At 54.5% G+C, this 19,292-nt stretch overlaps 1 protein-coding gene across 3 annotated transcripts; it reads left to right on the forward strand.

Annotated features, from left to right (window-relative positions):
* Window positions 1-3,533: 3,533 nt before the first annotated feature.
* Window positions 3,534-18,399, forward strand: STX6 (syntaxin 6). Of its 3 annotated transcripts, XM_087733310.1 has the most exons (8): window positions 3,534-3,643; window positions 6,028-6,208; window positions 6,817-6,900; window positions 8,700-8,762; window positions 11,059-11,181; window positions 12,530-12,636; window positions 14,288-14,382; window positions 16,022-18,399. In XM_087733310.1, the coding sequence occupies exons 1-8, from the start codon at window positions 3,609-3,611 to the stop codon at window positions 16,096-16,098; spliced, it is 765 nt and encodes a 254-aa protein (XP_087589436.1). In that variant the 5' UTR covers window positions 3,534-3,608; the 3' UTR covers window positions 16,099-18,399. The 3 variants fall into 3 exon arrangements, with proteins under 3 accessions (XP_087589436.1, XP_087589435.1, XP_009460815.2); XM_087733309.1 differs by lacking the exons at window positions 3,534-3,643; window positions 6,028-6,208 and adding an exon at window positions 14,610-14,737 and having other exon boundaries at window positions 6,232-6,900; XM_009462540.2 differs by lacking the exons at window positions 3,534-3,643; window positions 6,028-6,208 and having other exon boundaries at window positions 6,232-6,900.
* The last annotated feature ends 893 nt before the right edge of the window (window positions 18,400-19,292 follow it).

The following is a 19,292-nucleotide window of genomic DNA, read 5'->3' on the forward strand; positions in this document are numbered from 1 at the left end:
TCCAGAACAAACCCTTATTCTGAATAGTCATCCCGCATCCCACTGTGAATTATCACCTTGCATTTGCTCATTTATTCCACACCTGATTGCATTTTTACCATTTTTGTCCGGTTGCCCAGTCAGGGATCGCAGTCTCTGCTTCACACAGGCCTTGCACTGTTACGAACCCACCCGAGGGTACAGCTACGGCATAAAACCAGCTCTCGTTAGACAACAGAGAGCCCACAAGAGACAGCAACAGGAGGAAAGCCACGACTGCAGGAAAAGCTCCGGTCAGGCTTCACTCCTTCCCAGACCACTGCGAGCCCAAGGAAACCTGCTCCATCAGCTGAAACTAGCTGAAACTCCGCTGCTTCACCTCCCCCTTTGCCGACCAGGCAGCCATTGCCTCTGTGTCAATGCCATCGCGTGGTTGAGGCCTCCTGTCCTCTGCCCCCTTGGCGCCTCACAGCGACTTCACCGCAGATTTGTAAAAACGAGGCTCAGGAAACCTAGTTACAAATGCAGAAGGGCCACGAGTGGGTAGGATTTGATGTAAACCCTCAGGATTTGATGTAAACCCTCACTGCCCACCACAACACTGAATATTTAGCTACAGACTAGTGTTTTCTATCAACTTATCACTGCCTTAATCCCCCTCTTACAACCACCATTGAAAATCTTCAACAACTTCCACTAAAAATGCAAACGAGGCAGAAAAACACCAAAGCATCTAAAACCCATTCGCTTTATCACTTTTTCCTTCAGCTGTAAAACCTTTTCTGGGGAAAAAAAAAAAGTCCCCTGTGCGTTTATGAATCCAAATTAAAACCAATCCAGCTTTTTCCCCCGAGAGGAAAAGCCATCTCTTCCACACCAAATGCATATTCTTTGCACCAGGCTAGCACGGGATCACACACACACCCCTGTGCGTGTACACACACGCCACAAAAATTTTCCTGATAAAAGTTTCAGTGAGCCCAGTTCTTTCCTGCAGACGGCTGGGATTTTGACAAGTTGGCGCTTTTCGGCACAGAAGTGTTTAATCAGATCTTTCCTGACCAGTTCTGCAGCTGTGCGCCATGTGCCGAGCACTCCTCTCCCAGGGAGGAATCGGTTAGCCGAGCATGCCAAAAAGCTACCGAAACACTCCCCGGTGCTTCCAAACCAAAAAATCAGAGCTTCCCACAAGAAATGGCAAAAATTCCCCCATTCTAAAAAATACGCAGCAGCGCGGTTGGAGTGGCTTTCATGTGAAAATCTAAATCATTTACTGCATCGCATAAATTAATTTCCGGCATCAAAGAAAAGGCTGTCTTTTATTCCTGGAAAGTTTGCAACTTCCCTACGTTTCAGTAGTACCTCCTTATTTTCAGGCCCCAACAGCTCTATGAAGCTTTACACTTTTTTGCAAATGTGTAAAAGCCATTTTCTACGAAGTGAAGTGAATAAAGTGCTCGTATAATTTATTAAAGGATTTCTGAATTTCTTAGCTAGTAACTCGCAGAAGCTATGGGAGCTTTTCCCTTTTTCATTCCCAGTGGGGTGGAGGTTTCAGGGGGCGTTTTGCAAGAGCGAGCCGAACTGTGCAGCCTCGGTGCACCGAAAGGAGAGCACTGCAAATTGCCCCTGATAGACTTTCATGAGTGTTTGAACAAATCTAACCCCAATAACCTTCGGTGCACTGCTCAGAGTACACCAGGTCTTTAAGCACCCTAACTACTACCACCAAATCCCTTGGAGGCTCCGAAAAGAGAGCAACAAAGCTAAGGCACGCTCTGCGCTGCCGGCTGGCTGCTTCAGAGGGCTGTCCCCGCTGAGGGTACGCGTTCGGACAAGCGAGTTACGGTGTCCTGCACTTTGCGGAACAACCTGCCGCATCCAAGCCCGTTTGCGATACGCGAGTTGTTAAGGCACAGCGCATCGGGAAACACTGTCCCTGCAGAGCACAGCAGCACCTGAAGGAGAGCCAGTGTGGGTACCCGGTAGTTACCAGGCCTCTGCTGGGACACCGTAGGCAGGAGGAAACCAGAACTGCCGAGCAGCTCCAGCTCAACCCCAGTTCCCTTCCCCGGCTTGGAAACACACTGGTTTTCCTTCTGTATCCCAGTAAGAAGCCCAAAGCTGCCAGAGCAGGACACAAGGGCTCCGGCACAGTGTGGGGAATTGGTGGCAATGGGGAAGGTGGGAGCTCTGAACAGTGTGGTGGAAATCATGGGAGGATCATGAGGTTTTGGGGAGTACAAGGTCTTTGGGGGACAGGGACAGTCATAACTGGCCTGGTGTCTCCTCAGCACTGTTTTTTCCTGGAGGGAACCCCCTGTGCTCAGCACAAGCCCATTTGGCAAGGACCTCCCAAAACCCGCTGGCGTGGGAAACAAGCCATCCAAGGTGCAGCAAGGAAGGGCCGGCAAACACAAGCCCTAAAGCTGCCACCTGTTGCACCACACCTGGCAAGCTGTGGCTTCTCAGGCATGGGACTGGCCAGAGCAGGAGGTGGCTTTCTCAACCTCCAAACTGCAGAAACCGGTTTTACATGTGCCACAGCCTTCCCATCCCACACTCATGAGTAAAGCTGCTGCGATTGCAAAAGTGAGCTATCCAGTTCACATGCTGAGGAGGCATCTCTGCAAATCGTTTTTGTGCCTGTTCCCTCAGTGAACCAGCACTGCCCTTGCTAGGGATGCTGGACGGCAGCCACATTCGGAAAGCACAGGCAGGGACACGCACTTCGGTCAAGAGGTGGAAAGATTTGGGGAATTGCTCCTGGCCAGGCCTCTACAAAACCTACCACCGCGCCTGCCTGTCCCACGGGAGTAACGCAGGGACATCCCGCACGCAGAGCGCTGCCCAGAGGGATCTCAGCCTTGTGTACGCGGGAACAGCACGGGCACCGCTCCTCTCCTGCCAGCTTTCCTGAGCCCAGGGCTATCTGTGCTTGCAGCCGAGAGAGGCTACTAAGGAGCCCAGAGACTTAAGAGGGGGGAGCGAGGGAACGGGGGGTTCTCACCCTGGGATGGAAAGAAGCCAAGAGCCGAAGGGCTGTTCCCGGCCGGCAGAAGGGAGGAGGAAGGCAGCGGTGCCCGTCGATTCCCGGGCAGGAAGGGCAGCGGGAGCAGAGCAGACGGCCTGTCGCTCTCCCCTTCCTCCTCCCCCACCGGCCGAGAACACGCCCCGCCAGGGACCGCGGCCCGGCAGCCAGGACAGGGCGGCCGCCCCGGCCCGGCACAGGACGTGCCCGCTCGGTGCCGAGAAGCCGGCGCTTAGGGAACGCGGCGGCGAGGGGACACCGGGCCTCCGAGCGCCGGAGGGCTGCCCGGGGCCCAGCGGGCCGGAGGCTACCCGGGGCTGGAAAAACACTCAGGAAGGGCCGGGACGGTCCCGCCTCCCCGCAGCGCAGCGCACCCCAGCCACGGGCGGGGGGACACCCGAGGGGCGCCCGCCGCTCGCCGCCGCGCCCGCAGGCAGCCGCCACGGCGCCGCGCGACTCAAACGGCGAGCGCGGCGTCACCCGAGCCCGCCCCCACCGGGGCCGCTGTGCGCAGGCGCGCGGCACGCGACGGCGGGGGCGTGGCGTGGCGGCGGGGGCGTGGCGTAGCGGCGGGGGGCGTGGCGGCGGCAGCAGCGCCATGTCGATGGAGGACCCCTTCTTCGTGGTGAAGGGGTGAGCGCCGACCCTCGGGAGAAGCCTGGGGCTGCGGGGGGCCGGGGAGGGGGAACGGGGGCGCCCCCGGGCGCAGGGGGGCTGGGCACGGCCGCCCCGCAGCAGGGGACGTCCGGAGGGCGGGGGGTGCGCGGCGGCCGGGGGTCTCTGGAGGCGCCCGGGGCGGGGGAAAATGGCGCCCCCGTCTCTCTCTCCTGCGGCTGCGGGGGTCTGGGGCGGGCCCGGGCCCTGCTGGGCTGCCCGCCGTCGACGGCCGGGCGCGGAAGGCCCCGGGGCGAGTCGCTGTGCCGGGCAGGTGCCGGGCCGCGGCCGGGCCTCCCCGCACGAAGCGCTCCCCGCTCCGCGGGCCGAGGAAGCCCCCGGAGCGAGGCTCGTAGGCGCACCCCCGGGTGCGGGGGCGGGCGGGGAAGCGGGAGGCGCAGCCCTGCCTTGGCTGCAGGTGCGGCTCCCGGCGCTGGCCCAGCCCGGGGACAGCCTGCCCGGATGTCCCCGCCGCCGGAGCGAGGCGGCGGCCTGGGAAATGTCGCGCTGCAGCAGGCAGAGCAGGGCTGGCGGGCGGGCGGGCGGGTGGGTGGCATCCCCGGGAGGCCTGGGCCGTGGCGTCCAGGCGGAAAGATGGAGAGGAGCAGGGACCAAGCTGGGGAAGAAACTGCAGCGTGGACGGTGGCCGTGAGAGGAGGCAAGCAGAGAAGGGCGTGAACAAAGGCCGACACAAACCAAAGGTGGTCGAGGCGGTAGGAGAGGAGAATTGTAATTAATAGTGTGAAAGCCCCATAGCCTCTGTATACTACTCTGGGGCCCACTTCAGCTGCAGGCCGGTCTCCTGCCCCATATCGTGGTGAAGCAGCACTTGGGAGCAGCGGAGGTGCTGGTAGGGGAGCAGTGGGGAAAGCCATGTGAGCGCCAGAGGTGGGAGAAGGGATGCTGGTGCAGCCAGGGAAAGTGAATCACTCTGCCAGGTTGAACTGGTGCTCAGGGGAAAAAATACGAGTCGCTGTGGGTGGGGAGCAAACGTCCCGTCAGACTTTCCAGAGAGGTTCCAGCGCCATGTGGGGAAGGGCTGGGAGGGGAGAGGGGACGTGCTGCCACTCCCAGCTTTAATTATTATCCGGCAGGTCGGGGTGGAAGGGGCTGGCGGAGGCCGTCCACACTGTGTTCAGTTTGCTTTCCCAGCATTTGTAACACCTCCTGTCAGAAGACATCCAGCTCTGCTTTAAATTCCTGCTTGTGGGGCCTTCCCCAAGTACGTCTAGATGAAAAAAAATTGCAAAACTTATGCTAGCAAGTAGTGGAGGGAACGAAGCTTGCCAGATCCCCAGTGCAGGCTGCTGACTTTAGGGCACTAGATGTAGCAGACTTGGAGGCATAGGCGTGCAAGAAGAGGAGGGACATGCGTCAGGGTGCCAAGAGACTGCGGCTTCAACAACAAAGTTTAGCGCTCCAGGCCTTGGTGTAACGTAGAGAGAGCTGCAGTCCTGGCACCCCTGCAGGGTGCAGGCTCAGTTCATCCGTCCTGGGCTTCCCCCACTGATAACCTGCCTTCCTTCACTGGGGATAAACACCTGCATCTTACGTGGATGCTGTGTGCAAGCTCTTGGGCTTGTGGTGGCCCCTTTCACACCAGCAAAGTCTGACCTTATTTGCATCCCTCATCCCGGCTCCCTGTGAACCTGGGGGAGTGGTTCACAGCTCAGGACTGCAGAGTTTGTAAATACAGATAACCACGCTGATGGACCATGACCAGAGCTTACAGACCCACTTGCCCCAAACCATCAAAGCAGCATTCAGTGCTGTCAGCAAAGCTGCCTTCTCGTGCTATGAATGCACTCGTCTCCAAAAAGCTTAGAGCAGCAGAAAAGACTTCTGTTTCCTAAGCCAGCGTAGCAGAGCTGTGTATTTTTTAAATGCTGAATTAAAATAAACAATGCTGCGCTCAACAGCCTGCCTGGCTGTATTGTGGGGACAGTTCCTGTAATTCTGCGTACCCTTGGGGTATCTTACATAGGTAGTCAAGAGTCTTCAGAGGAAAGCTGTTGAGAGGAATGTGAAACATTAATTGCCAAAGAGCAGCCTTGTTCAGGCACTCTGCCCTGGCTTGCCTGTGTGACACTTGACAGAAACCTCTCCTAAAGAAATAGGTCCCTTCATTAATAGCTGACCTGTAAGTTTTTGCTCAGCACTTTGTGCTGTAACAAGAGACGGGATTGTCCAGCAGGTAGGGCAAATCCTTATTTTACAAAATAAACTGAAGATTGTTTGAAGGAAAGATGTTTGGAAGAAAGCTGTGCTTCCCTGCTCAGCTGGACACGGGACTATCCTGCCTTGACCGCTGCAGAGCAACTGATGATAATCCCTTTGCTTCTCTTTAATCACCCCGGCTGCAGGGAGGTGCAGAAAGCCGTGAACACCGCCCAGGGGCTCTTCCAGAGGTGGACGGAGCTCTTGCAAGATCCCTCCATTGCCACAAGAGAAGAAATCGACTGGACCACTAATGAGCTCAGGAATAACCTGCGGAGCATCGAGTGGGACCTGGAAGACTTGGATGAAACAATTAATATCCTTTTTGTGGTCCTTTGGAGGTAGGGGTGTGCGGTTCCTGAGTTGTACTAAATAGCCAAATACCAGTACTTGCCAGTAGTTACTTTTTTTGCAGAAATCAGGACTACTCGGGATTGAATTTTGCATTTACATTGGCTTTTCTCAAACTGCAAATGAGAAGTTAAGGCAAATGTGTTCAGCAAAAGGATTTTCCTTTTGCCTTTTTGTTCTCCTTTTGACAAGGTATATTCTAAGATGCTTTGTTCTAGAAAGCCTATTGTGTTGTATGAATTTGGATTTCTGTGTAGTCAGTCATACTCTAGGCTGGCTTCCAGAAATACTCCTTTTCCCTTGTGTTCATCTGAACGCTCCTGAAAGCGCTGCACAGCGTCAGAGAACCGAAAAAAATGCAAGAGAGAAACCTCACACTGGTGCGTGTACTGCACAGTACGTTCCTGCCATGCCTGTTTTTTCCTCCAGTGTTTTGTACTTTGCTAATCAAATTTGGGGAAAAGCCACAGTGCAATGGCCACTCAGTAGATCCCCGCTGCAGCACGCTCGGGGTTTGTGCATCTGTGTGCGTACCCGACACCGCTAACGGGGACTCCTTGACTCGCTGCCTACGCATTGTTGAGGCAAACCCACGGAAATTCAACCTCGATGCGACGGAGCTGGGTATCAGGAAAGCCTTCATCACGAGCACGCGGCAGGTGGTCAGGGTAAGGAGCGTGGGCTTGGGATGGGAGCGTGGGGAAGGCAGGGGGAGTGATTAGGTGATTAAAAAAAAAGGAAAGCTTGTGGCCATTTCCGTGCTCAACTGGAGAGCAGGGAGTAAACCTGCTACCTGCTCTCTCTCAGGCTTCCTCCTCTTCCCGGTGTGCTCCCTTCTGGGGCTGCCCAGATAGGTTTGGGGCTGCGAGGGTGCAGGTACCACATGGCATACCCTCCTTTTCTGCTGCTGCCCCTTTAAGTCTTCACACCTCTCTTGTAACAGCAAGCCTGGGAACCTATACTAAACGGGGAGGAAGAGCAAAGACCCCGCTGTGATGCAGGGGAGGCTGGAGCCTACCTTCAGAGTTGAAGGAAATCACGACTGTCCCGTGCATTTGTAGCACTAGTTTTCAAAAACAGAGAGTCCACTTTGAACACTGACAGATGGTTAAGGCCTAGTATTATTGACGTGGTGACTTCAACTTCCTACCGCTACAAAATAGTCCAAACAACCACTAGATTTATTTTTAACTCAAGGAAGATTTTTTTTTTTTTTTTAGTTTAAGCTCACACTTCAGAAGCAAAAGGAGGATTTTAGCAACTTGGTGGTAATAAATAGAGAAGAAATATCTTCCCAGAAGCTTCACTGCCTGGTAACAAGCTGCTAGTCGGGAAGTTTTCTCCCTATTAATAGCTACACTGAGCGTAGCTTAGTTTCTGCTGCCCCTCATGACTGATGTTCCTGCTTCACAAAATGCATTGCTGTGGCTGGCGGCAAGCTTGTCACCCTATCTGCAGTCCTGTGGTCTGGATGCAGTTCCTGAGGCTTGCTGCCTGGGAACTGATCCCAAAACTGCGCGGGCCCCAGGTAGCAGGCATGTGCTCACTGCCTTGCCCTTGGTGTAGTCCACTCCCAGACGGGCAGGATCAGACAAGCCGGCTCTATGGTCCTCTTTTCCTTGCTGAAAACTGCTGGCTAATGGGTTTTGGAGCAGCATCTCTTCCTGTTAAATGAAATTCGTTAGTGACATTATGCAGCTGACTTCCAGTTTCCATGGGGGAATTTGTGATACACAGCAGCATGTGCATTAGCTGGTAAGAAGTAACCAAGTGGGATCTGGTGCTCTTAGGTGATATATTACACGTCTCTGAACGGTAAAACATACTTAAATGTTCTGGTGACATCAGAACTGTGCGGGTGGATCAACCTCTGCTAGATCATATTGACTACTTGATAATCTACCCTATAAAAACTAGACTACTTTACATTGTGATGGGGAGCCTTCTGTGGCTAGCGATCTTCTACAGGAACTCAACAGCAAAACTTAATTGATAAAAGAGAAAACGTAGGTACAGTCAGAGAGGATGGCCACGGGACAGGAAATCTATCTCATCCTATGCAATATAAAAGCAGATGCAACTGGGAATAAAGTGCAGGGGGTTACAGGCTTCCAAGACCCTGATGAACGTGACTCTATCTACAGTCTATCAGTGGGAACGTTAGTTTTAATATTATACAAATCAAAGTGTTTCTGGCTGTGGTGGAGCAAAATGAGTAGTAAATAAGGAATATTTTCAAAATATCCCATTGCCATTGATTCTAGTATTAGTGAAACGATGAACTGCGATGAAGCTTTCTACGATACCCTTCCAGACTCTTCAAAACTGTACATTTTCAAAGAAAATCTCCCTTCCCTCACTCCCCCTAAAGAAGCCTTGCTGGGTATAGACAGCCCTGTAGCACCCTGAAACCGCCTGTCACCTCAAATCCAATGCTGACATACTACTTCTTTCATTGAACAAACAGGAAATGAAGGACCAGATGTCAAACTCCTCCATGCAAGCGCTGGCTGAAAGAAAAAACAGGCAGGTGAGAACCAGAAATGGGCAAGTTAAGTGAATGCAGTGGCTGTTTGGTACTCTAAGGAGTGAGGAGGATTTATCAGCTCGAGCAGCTGTTGTCTTAAGGTATGTGTTAGGTGAAACTTCCATTTTCACTTACTCTGAGGCCCCACATCATAAGGTAGAGCGTACAGCATTGATCAAAACTGCACAAAAGCTGTAATTACAATATATATCCTGTCTGTAGTTCATCCCCTTAAAACCCTTTGTTCTGGGAAGGGGCTTGCATGCTGCAGCAAAGCTGTGTGTTTGAACCGCGTCTGTTTTGCTGACCTGAGAGAGCTGGTTCTCACAGGCACGTTGCTGCCACCCTCTTCCAAGCCTGTCTCTCAAAGCAATAGGTCAGCACTCGCCATCTGTCTCTGCCTTCAGATCTGGTTGTGTACAACTGTCAGCGTTGCATCATCCCGCGGAAAGGGGAATCTCCCGCCTCCTCGGGGGGAACAGACTCAGAATCCATGTCAGTGAATATAATCCTGCGCTCTGCTGTATTTAGGAGCCAAGATGCTGCAATATCCTTTCACACAGCTGCCTCTCGTAATAGTTAGCCATGTAAGAAGGTGGAAGAAGCTCAAGGAGTCTCAGGTTGTCTGCACTTGTAATCTAAGGAATAGAAATAGATGTGGCTTGTGCTCCTCCCCAGCTGACGGGGGGGCTGTAAGGAGATCTCAAAGCTAACTTCCAGCGCTGCCTCAGTAAAAGTTGGTGTGCACTTCATACAATTAACTTATCTGGCTGCATTAGTCTTACCACTTGTGGCAAAAATGACAAACTGCAACAAAGTGCTGAGAAGCACAGAGCTGATTCCTGAGCTTGTTACAGGGTTAATTGACATGCTTGGCAAACATTTGAAGCGGCGAAGTCCCTTACACCCTTGCTCAAACAAGTCTGTAGCCGTCTCTGTGTTTTGCTGCTTTCCTTTGCGCGAAGTTCCTGCTAGCTGCAGGAGACCATATGGCCCAGCTCGCGTGGCGACATCTGGTCAGGAAGACTGACTTCCCCTTACCGTCTTCCTCTCCCTTCCCCAGCCCCTCGCCTTCCCTCCAGACCACAAAGCTTGTGCGGGGCTGGGCTGCATCGGCTTTTCAGTGTGCCTCTCTGTCCGAGAGGCTGGTCGGTGGTGACCTGACCCTCTAGGGTCAGCTAAGGCTGGCAAACAGAGGCCTTTCTATTGAAGCTGCAGCAAAACTGGTGCACCATGTTAAATAAGCGGTAGCTGCGCTTGCCACGAACTGGAGAGAACCAGGAGCTTGCTCAGTGTCTCGGGGGCAGACAAAGCCAGATGTCCTGCTGGCTTCCTGCGCAGTTGGTCCGTCAGCTTTCCTCGCCCCTCGTTGAACCTTGTAAGGCAGATGAACTGTAGAGACCGTCTCGTTTTTAGCCTGCCAGAGCAGCCTGATCATTGTCTTGCTGTTCTTCACAAATACTCGGTTGTCCCCTCCCGCCCATGACCAGAAGCTGCGAGACGGTCTCGTTATGAGTCGGCCTTGCCTCCGCACTGGTGGGCAGAGCTCCCTAACCCGTTCATGGTGCTGCAGGGTGCAGCTCCTCGCCTGGGGCCACCTTCATTCTCCAGCATCTGTTGCTCGTGTTATTCCCCTTCCGCGGACCAGACTTACTCAGCTGGAAAGCCACGTCTCTGCTGGCTTTGCACAAGCTTCTCTGTTTGGGTTGTAGAGCAGGTAGCAAGCGTAATCTTGTACGCTGACAACTGAATGGTATGCCGGAGGAACAGGTAGCCTGAATCGAAGAACATGAGCATACAACACTGCTGTGATTATATATTGCACTCTTTTACTGTCAGCTCAACTGGTTAAGTACTTTATCCAGACCCTCTTAAGCCCCTGTCATTAGTAGCAGCACAGTGTTCAGTGCGAGCTATACATCTGTTAACACAATATATCCGGATACTTCCCAGCTTACATGTCCTAGCACACAGTGCTGCCTCCTGAGCAGATCTTTGCTAGGCCTTTGTGCTGTGCAGACCTCCTGCGTACACCGTCTGTCGGTCATACTCCAGCTCTCCTGCTGCTGGAGAGGCATAGCTGCAGTATCGGGCTGCAGAGACTTCCGAGGCTGGCATTTTGGCATTGCATTGCTCTAGTTTGTGACAGCACTGTGGCTGAGTAGCAACAGAGCAGGAGGAAAAGGATGCTGTATGCCTGTGCACAGGAGTATTGCCTCGTCTGCCTTCCCACTACACCCTGTAGGCAGGCTGTTAGCAGACACGAGGGTGTTGCTAAGGGCTCTCTGCATCTGTTTAGGCGCTCCTGGGAGAAAGTGGGAGTCAGAGTTGGAGCTCTGGACCCGACAAATACAGCCGTCTGGACCGGGAGCTGCAATTAGCAAATTCACACTTCATCGAGGAGCAGCAAGCTCAACAACAGGTAAGTCAGCTGGCACCATGCAGACTAAATAGCTTTGCTTGCCAAATTGGTGCTGGGGGGAATGAGGTACAGGCAGCAAGAGCCAAAAAAAAAAAAAAAATCCAGTCCTTGGCTGGTCTAGATCCAGGAGCCTGACAGCCCTCCTCTGTGCTTGCAGCATATACCTGTGGATGAATTTCCTGAACAGCACAGCTTTGGATGCATCTTGGAGCAGAGATTTTAATGCTTGAGGCTTGGGTCTTCTGCTCTGTGCAGAAGGCAAACAACATGATCTGGAAGCTGTGGCATGCTAAGCTTTAATACTACAAGGATTGCTGAAATCCTTGGAAGAGTAGAAACGTTGCAAACAGAAGAGAGCTTGTTTCTCTTATGCAGGTTCCCCTGGTTAAAAAACGAGCTGATGTTCGCTGTTGTTTGTGTACATCTTCATCAGAACAGGCTAGGAGCAGGAGCATGTGCCTGCTTCCTCTTCCTGCCTTTGTCAACGTGAGACTCGTGAGAAAGCCTGCGTGAGGGCTTTGCAAGAACCCCTGGCGAGGTGCTTCCCCACCGCTGGGGTAGTTCATCTGGAGAAGTGCCTGAGCAGCGTGCAGGCCCTCGTGCAGCAGCCCACCCAAACACGGGCCTTTAAACAGGCAGCTTCTCGGAGGCGGCAAACTCTGCTAAAGCTCCTGACCCGTGACACCGCCCCGGCTTTCAGACAAGTTTTACCTAGTAGTGACTCTAGGAAGATAAATAGATTCAGAAGTAGGTAACTAGGGTAAATCTAATCCTTAGCGTGACTGTGCCCTGAAAATGACTTAAAACATCAGCAGACCTATTCCTTTGACACATTTGGAGCCAGGCTTGCTATTTTTAGCTGTAGAAGCTGCAACAGCCTTTTACTCGCATTAACCCTTTGTTAGCTGCAGCATGTTCTAGGTTGCATTTCCCAGGCACAGAATCATTGTGGCTCCCTGGTGCCTGCTGCCATACCTGCTGCGGGCACGGGGGCTCGCGGAGGTTTTGATGACCAGCCCCTGTGGCTTTCAAGAGTCACCTTAGCAGTGGATGCAGCAGGGAAGGGAGGAGGCATGGATGAGCTGAGGCTGGATTTGCAGGGATGTCAGGAGACTGCAGCCTGCTGTGCCACAGGGATGCCACGCTGGGGAGGCTTTCCTGCGGCTGTCACTTCTCCAGCATTTCTTAGGAACACAGTCCTCATCCCTGGTGGCTTAGGTCTGTGCCCAGGCCCCACAGCTGATGTTGGCCAAGCAGTGAGTGTCTGACCACCAGCTTAGCTGGCTGCGACCCAGCTGCAGGAGGCAGCAGACCTGTAATTGCCCGTTTCCCTTCTCTTTGGCCCCAGCTGATTGTGGAGCAGCAAGATGAGCAGTTGGAGCTGGTCTCCGGCAGCATCGGGGTGCTGAAGAACATGTCCCAGCGCATTGGCGGGGAGCTGGAGGAGCAAGCAGTGTAAGTATGAGACGCAGCGCCGAAAACCCGGTATGGGGCTGGCTGCAACACAGCTGGAGGTCCTCTCATGCATATCTCTGCCCCTGTTTGAGCCTTGAATTTACAAGTCCTTCAGGCGGCCTCTCCTAGCCGGCCTTTGATTTTAGGCAGTGGAAAGCATTTCTTACTGCAGCCTGCAAGGATCCACCCACAGTCTTGTTCATTTGAAAGCCTGCACCTAGGGCAGGCTTAGCTGCCAGTTTTAACTTTCCTTCTTTCTCCTTCTTTTTCAACACTCCCCCTAAGGCACGCAGTTACACTCCTTGGCTTCAGGCAGCCAGCAGGACTGAACAGATGAGGGAGGGAGGTGCTGTGTAATAGGGAGACGGCGTGCTTTCCCACTCCACAAGGTTTTGTGCTGCTCCTGGATAACTGCTTGACCCATGAGTCCTCAGCTCTGCCTTGCTGCTCTGAAACACGCAGCACAGAGCTACTATTCATAGTTAAAGCTAAAAATATCCCTCACCCACGCAAAGGGTTAAAGGGTAGCTCACAAAGTAATTTGCATCCATCCATTTACATATAAATTAGATTTCTTTCCCAGTGCATGTCCTTTGCAAACAAGTGCATAAAGTTTCCAGTTATGCAGGCTAACAGCTACCGCTTCCAGACAGTCTTGAAGGGTTCGTGCCTAAAAACCCTCTTGGCTGATGGGGACTGGAGGGCTATGTCCCTTGTGAAGTGATATCATCTTTGATGTAGAGGAGGAACTGTAAACCCACCTCCTGTATGAAGTCTTGCAGCGTGAGAGTCTTCCACTCTCACGGAAGCAGATTAGTATGGTGTGTCCGCTTCCAGATCATCATGTAAGCCACCAGTGCTCGCTAGACAGTAGCAGATAACTACCACAAGGAGTTTTTTACAACTCGCTCTTTTTCCCCACTGAATAAAGGTTTAACAAGTGCCCTAGAACTCCAGATGAAGGAAACTGTCTTTTGAAACATGTTAAGCTTTAAAGTCCCACTGGCTTGAGATGATTGGATTGGTACCTTAATTCTGGATGTGCTTGTTTCTCTTCAAATGGGTTCTTGGCATTGACAAAGCATGGCTTCAGGAAGGCTTTCAGATTCATTAGAGTCGCTGTGTGGAGGAAGTAGAGGGGTAACTTCCATGCAGAGCTTAAAAAGCACCTTAAAAGCAATTGCAAATCTTATTCCTGCTTGACACGTGACTGGAACAAGACTTGAGTTTCAGCTGCAAGCCCCGAACAAGAAAAGAGATTTAAAGTCCAAGCTGGCACGTACCAGTCTACCTAACCAGTCTCTGCTGATCACAGATTATAAATAAGACTTTACTCTTAAAAGGAGGAAAACCCCCACTCCTCACCTTGCAGGGATGTGTAGAGCTCAGCCACGAACACGCAGGGGGGACCATTCCAACAGGAGTCCCAAATGACTTCCCACTTTCCACCAAAGCAGAGCTGCTGCTTCAGCAGGTTGTTCCCCGCGCCCCCCCCCCCAGGTACTTTCAGGAGACTGGGCCGCGCTGCATTTCTCCGCCAAGGCGCAATACACTAATCGCATCGGTGTTTTGATCAGTGTGTGTGAGTGCGCTGAGAAATCCCCAAGGGATGCGCTGCTTGCTGACAAGTTCTGTGCTTCTCTGTCCCCAGGATGCTGGACGACTTCTCCCATGAGTTAGACAGCACTCAGTCGCGGCTTGATAATGTCATGAAGAAGCTCGCCAAAGTGTCTCACATGACGAGCGGTAGGTCCTGGGAAGCGGGATCTAGTCCTGGAAAGGGAGAGACAAGCCCTCGGATCTTTGGGCTGGGACGCTATGTGCTCCCGCCTGCTGACAGCCGTCCCAGACCCGAGCTGAGGGGAGGGAGCAGCTCTCAGTGCTTGAAAGAGAAGGAAGACTTCCAAGCCCTGCAGCTGCTCCTGCTCAGACACTGCTCTGCAGCCTGTCCTTTGCCTTTGTTTTATTTACAGATGCCTTTCTATTTATGCTGCTACTGCCGTGGTGGGAAAATCCCCCTCTAGGTGCTAGGAGGGGAAGCTCTGCAGCCTCCTGCTCTGCTGCAGTTGCCCGGGCTGCCTGTGGAACAAAAGCTTTCAAGGTGCCATAAAACACTCGCCACCGTGTGTGGCTTCCCCTGCACCAAACACTTGCCTGGGGCAAGCCCCTTCCCAAATCCCACCTGCTGTCAGGCTGCTGTGCCTGCCAGCCCGCAGGCCTGTGTTGGTCAGATATATCTCTCAGCTGGCAGAGGAAAGAGGTGATTTCTGCGCCCGGGGAGCAGGGGGAGGCTGAACCCACGAGAAAAGTCCTTATAAGGCTGTGCCTGAAGCCGGTGGGCTGGCGGGGCGCCGCAGGCAGAGCAAACAGGAAGCCCAGCGTGCCTGCCGGGAAGTCCCCCGCCGCCGGCTCGCCTCTCCGCGCGCTGGCGATGTGCCCGGCCGTCACCTCCTCCGTTACCCCTCTCCCGTGGGTGCTTGGGTAGCTTGTGGAGGCAGCAGCGGGTTGGCAGGAGAAGCGTTCCTGCTCTGCAGGATTAGGCTGGCCGGGGGATTTATGAGGTTGTGGAAATACGGCCCTAGAGAGACCATTTGGAGTGCTGACAGTGCGCTTTGGGTCACCGGTAGCCCAGTGGCAGCACAACCGCTGGCAAACCTTGCGTGTCTCCCCATTCCTCTGGGAAAAACGCTTTGATCGTTGCGGAGTGCTTCTGAGAGTTGTGAAGGAGCATTTCTACTACCCCTGGCCTCGCACGTGCCGAGGCTGACCAGGAGGGCTCTTCCCGGGGTAGCTGCTGTGCCCACAAGTTGAGGGCTGGCAGCAGCCGTCCCCGCTGCTGCACCATCAGCTTGCAGGGGCTTTCTCTGCCATTGCAGACGTGGCCACGGACAGATAGCAGGTCTCAGAGGCGATGCAGCATTGAGCTTCTGCAGAGCACGTACGGGGCCAGCGAGGTGTAAAGACGTCTGGGGAAACCTTATTCCTGGCACTCTCCCAAGGGGAGCTGCCACGAGCTCTTCCTGGCAGCTTTCACTGGACCCCTCTCTTGTTCCTCTAGCAAACAGGTTACTCCACGAATGAGCAGCAACACACAGCAGCTCGTTCCTCCCGATTGCTTTTGAACCGGCTTATCAAATGTGTTTGAACTTGGCTGGGGAGAAGCCTCAAAATTCCCACAGCTGTCCCCAAAACCAGATATATGCTGGAGGAGAAACCCTGTCGCCCTGTGGGCTGTAGTGGGGCGTGCTGCCAGAGGAGCTGCTGCTTTGGCTTTTTATGGCTTCTTTAAGCTTAAATTGGGCTCCTAGTAGTACAGCAAGAAAAGCTCTCCCCCAATTTTCCTTCCCTGTTAAAGCAGGAAGACTGATGCTTCTTTTCCTTCCAGATCGACGGCAGTGGTGTGCAATTATCGTCCTCTTCGTCATCTTGCTGGTGGTGCTCATCCTGTTTTTCGTCCTGTGATGGACTGAACTTCCTCGGACGCCCCCTCCCCGCCCCCTCGCCCCTGTAGCACGGGGAAATGAAACTCTCACCATTTCCGTCTGCCCACAGAGATCCCTGGCAAGAAAACCCACACCCAGCTCTCACCATGCTCCTCCGAGGACCCTGGCTCGGCTCTGCCGACGTCTCACCTGGCCCCGGGGAGAGGGAGTGGAGGACTGGAGCTGCCTCCTCCCCCGGTGCGGTGCGATCTGGACCTGGGCTCCAGGTCTGGACCTAGGCGGCTGGAGGGGGGCTTGACCCCTGCGCTTCCACCCTGTGCAGGTAGGAGCCGGTTGCAGCAGTCCTGAGCCGCCCGCAGTCGGATGCGGACACAGAGCAGTGAGCCCTGGGGAGGATGGGACGGGGGTGGGGAGGAATTAATTAACTCACTGAGCATTACAAACGAGACACCAGCCCGCGGGTTCTCGCCAGCCAAAAGCATTACCGGGAGGAGCGGTGGCGTGAAACCCCACGCAGCCACGGCCAGGGGAGGGGAGCCCCGGCCGAACTCCCCCCGTCCCACGCTGCCTTCCTCCCACGGGCCGGCTCCGTGCCGCCGACTTGCCGCCGAGATACCACGGTGAGCCTGCAGCAGAGCATTCGCATCCACCACCCCTTGGCAGAAGCTTACGCGCAGGCGAGCCGTGGGCTCTAGTGTCCTGCCGTCAGCCGGCCGGGCGCGATTAGAAACCCCAGAGCTTTAAACTTGGGTTGATGCACGCTGAAAGCTGGCAACCAGCCGTTAGCCGGAGAGCGAGTTTCTTAACGCTTTTAAAATTGCTTCCTTCGTTATACAAGCCTCTAAAGCTCATTGACTGATGCTTTCTTTGCCCTTGTATAACTGAGTAACTGCTTCTGTTTAACAGCTGCTTCCCTTTGGCAAGTGATTTGTCAGGTCTAAAATAACTTATTTTTTTTAAGGAAAAAAAAAAACTTTAAAGATTTTTTTGATGACCGTTCGAGCCATGTTCTCTCTGCGGGTGCACGACACGCATTATCAGAGGAATGGGGCTCAATTATGTATTTTAAGTGCATATGAACTTGTAAATAGGATGTCTTAATTTTTCCCAAGCGCTATTTTTTGGACACCTCTGTTGTAAGCAACCAAAAGGCAGGACATTCAAAGTTAGGTCGTGTTTCTGTATTATTTTCTAGTCCTTTTGTTACCTTTGAGTTGTCTGTCACTCGAGTTGTCTTGGCAGTGTTGGATACCCTAGTTGTCTCCCTCGTACAGTGAATTAGGAGTTAGCCAGGTGGTCCGTGCCAAAATGTGGCGATGAAAGCTCAGCCTGGCAGTGTCGCTGGGGAGAAACGCAGACGGGGGTTTCATGCTGCAAACACCGACTGCAGGATATGGGGTGACTCTTCAGGAAAGCAAAAATGATTTCTTACTAAAGTCTGCTCCCATATTTAAGTTGCAAACACCAAAAGACTCGGGACGGGCTGGCTTACGCCTCCCATCTCGGTCTCGGATGGGGCTGCAGAGGAAGTTAGTTGGTGCTGACGCTAAGACTTCGGCTGAAATTGCAAATCACCCCCAAAAATCACCCTCCCCGAGCGGGAAGCTCACCGCCAGATGGCTTTACCTCTGGGATGCTTAGCCGAGACTGAACGCTCCTCCCCGCCGGGTCTGCGGCTCCCTCCAGGCAGCTGCATGACCCCCAGTCCCTCCGCAGGCGCTGGGCACTGACAGCCGGCGGCACCATGCCTTGCGCAGCCGGGCGCCGGACGGGGCCGCGAGACCGAGCTGCCCTGCCGCGCCTGGGCGGCTGCTCTCATCATGGACGCACACGTGCCCTTAGAGCCAACCCGCGCTAATTGTTTCAGCAGTTGCTCTTTGTCCTCGCGGAGCACCTCGTTTCTTTTGGTTACGCTGCAAGAAATACGTGGTGTCTCCTTTCCAAGGCTGGCTATCGCAGTGTCTGTGCGGCTCCTTGGGCTTAATACCTCTCCAAGAGCAGGTTCCCGGGAGCGCGAGTCCAGCCAGGGAGCGGGGCTTGCCGTTGGCCAGTATTCGCACACCTCCGCTCCCCACGGTGTTTTTGGAGTGGTCATGCATCCTCCGGGAATGACTTCCGGCACTCCATGCGGGACCGCTCCTTCATCAGTCCGGCGTACTGCTGGAGGGTGGCCCAGCTGCTGGCATCACCGCGAGCCACCAACCTGCCTTGGGTCCCTTTTCCTCTGTACGTTTGCTTTTTCTGTTGTTGTTTGTGCCCCTCCCTTGAACACTAAATAAATGCGTTGCTGCTGTGCCGCGCTGGGCAGCAGCAGAGGTCACCGGTCGTTCTCGCAGTGACCCTGGCTCTAGGTAGCGGGAAGAGCTCCCACCAGGATCTGCCAGGCATCACCCTCCTGGCTTTTAAGGCATAAGCAGTAGCTGCAGTTTCTGGGGTCCCCTCTGTGCCACAGGCAGCTGCTGCCCAAATGTGGGGGACGCTGCAGGCAGCTGCTGCCCAGATGCGGGGGTGCCACCATCGCTGCCATGCCTCCTCTGCTTGCCGGAGAGGCTTGTCCCTGCGCAGCCGCCCCGGCGCCGTGTCCCCTTCTGTGGCTGGAAGAAAGAAGCCCCCCACAGTAGCAGCAGGCGCGCAGATCCCTCTCTGATGAGTTACGGATACTTGCAGACGCGTCCCCACTGCCATCCCGGCAGCGCTTATAGGGAGAGGAGGGCAGCCCCATCGCCCTGTGCTCCCCCCCCCAGCCCACCGTGCCACTCACCGGAGCGGGGAACGGGGGTTGTCCTGCTCTTCAAGGAGTGCTGCGGGCGGCTGAGCCCCCCGGCTGCCTGCCCAGGGCCCCCCAGCACGGGCAGGAGGTGGCTGTTGGAGCAACTGGGCCGTGGGAAACCAGGCAGCAAAGACCCTGGGCCCATCCAGACACCTCCCCCTAAAATGCAGGCTGCCTGGGGATGGCAATGGAGACACCCCCCCCCAGCACAGCTCTCTGGGGAGCACCGACCCCAGGAGCCCCCCCCGCCCTGTCCCCATTTCCCCACCCCACAGACCAAATGGGTCCTGGGGCCCCAAAGAGCATCTCCTGCTCTCAGCCGACAGCATCCCAGCTCTGCCTGTCCCGGGGCCACGCGCCACGCCGCCCCCTGCCACCCCGCAGCCAGGACGTGCGCTCTGCACCGGGGTTACATGGGCCCTGGGGGGGCTCAGCCCCACGTG

The sequence above is a fragment of the Nipponia nippon genome, unplaced genomic scaffold, assembly GCF_047370975.1.
Source record: "Nipponia nippon isolate SJK-2023a ecotype South Korea unplaced genomic scaffold, ASM4737097v1 scaffold_5, whole genome shotgun sequence".
NCBI lineage: Eukaryota > Metazoa > Chordata > Aves > Pelecaniformes > Threskiornithidae > Nipponia > Nipponia nippon.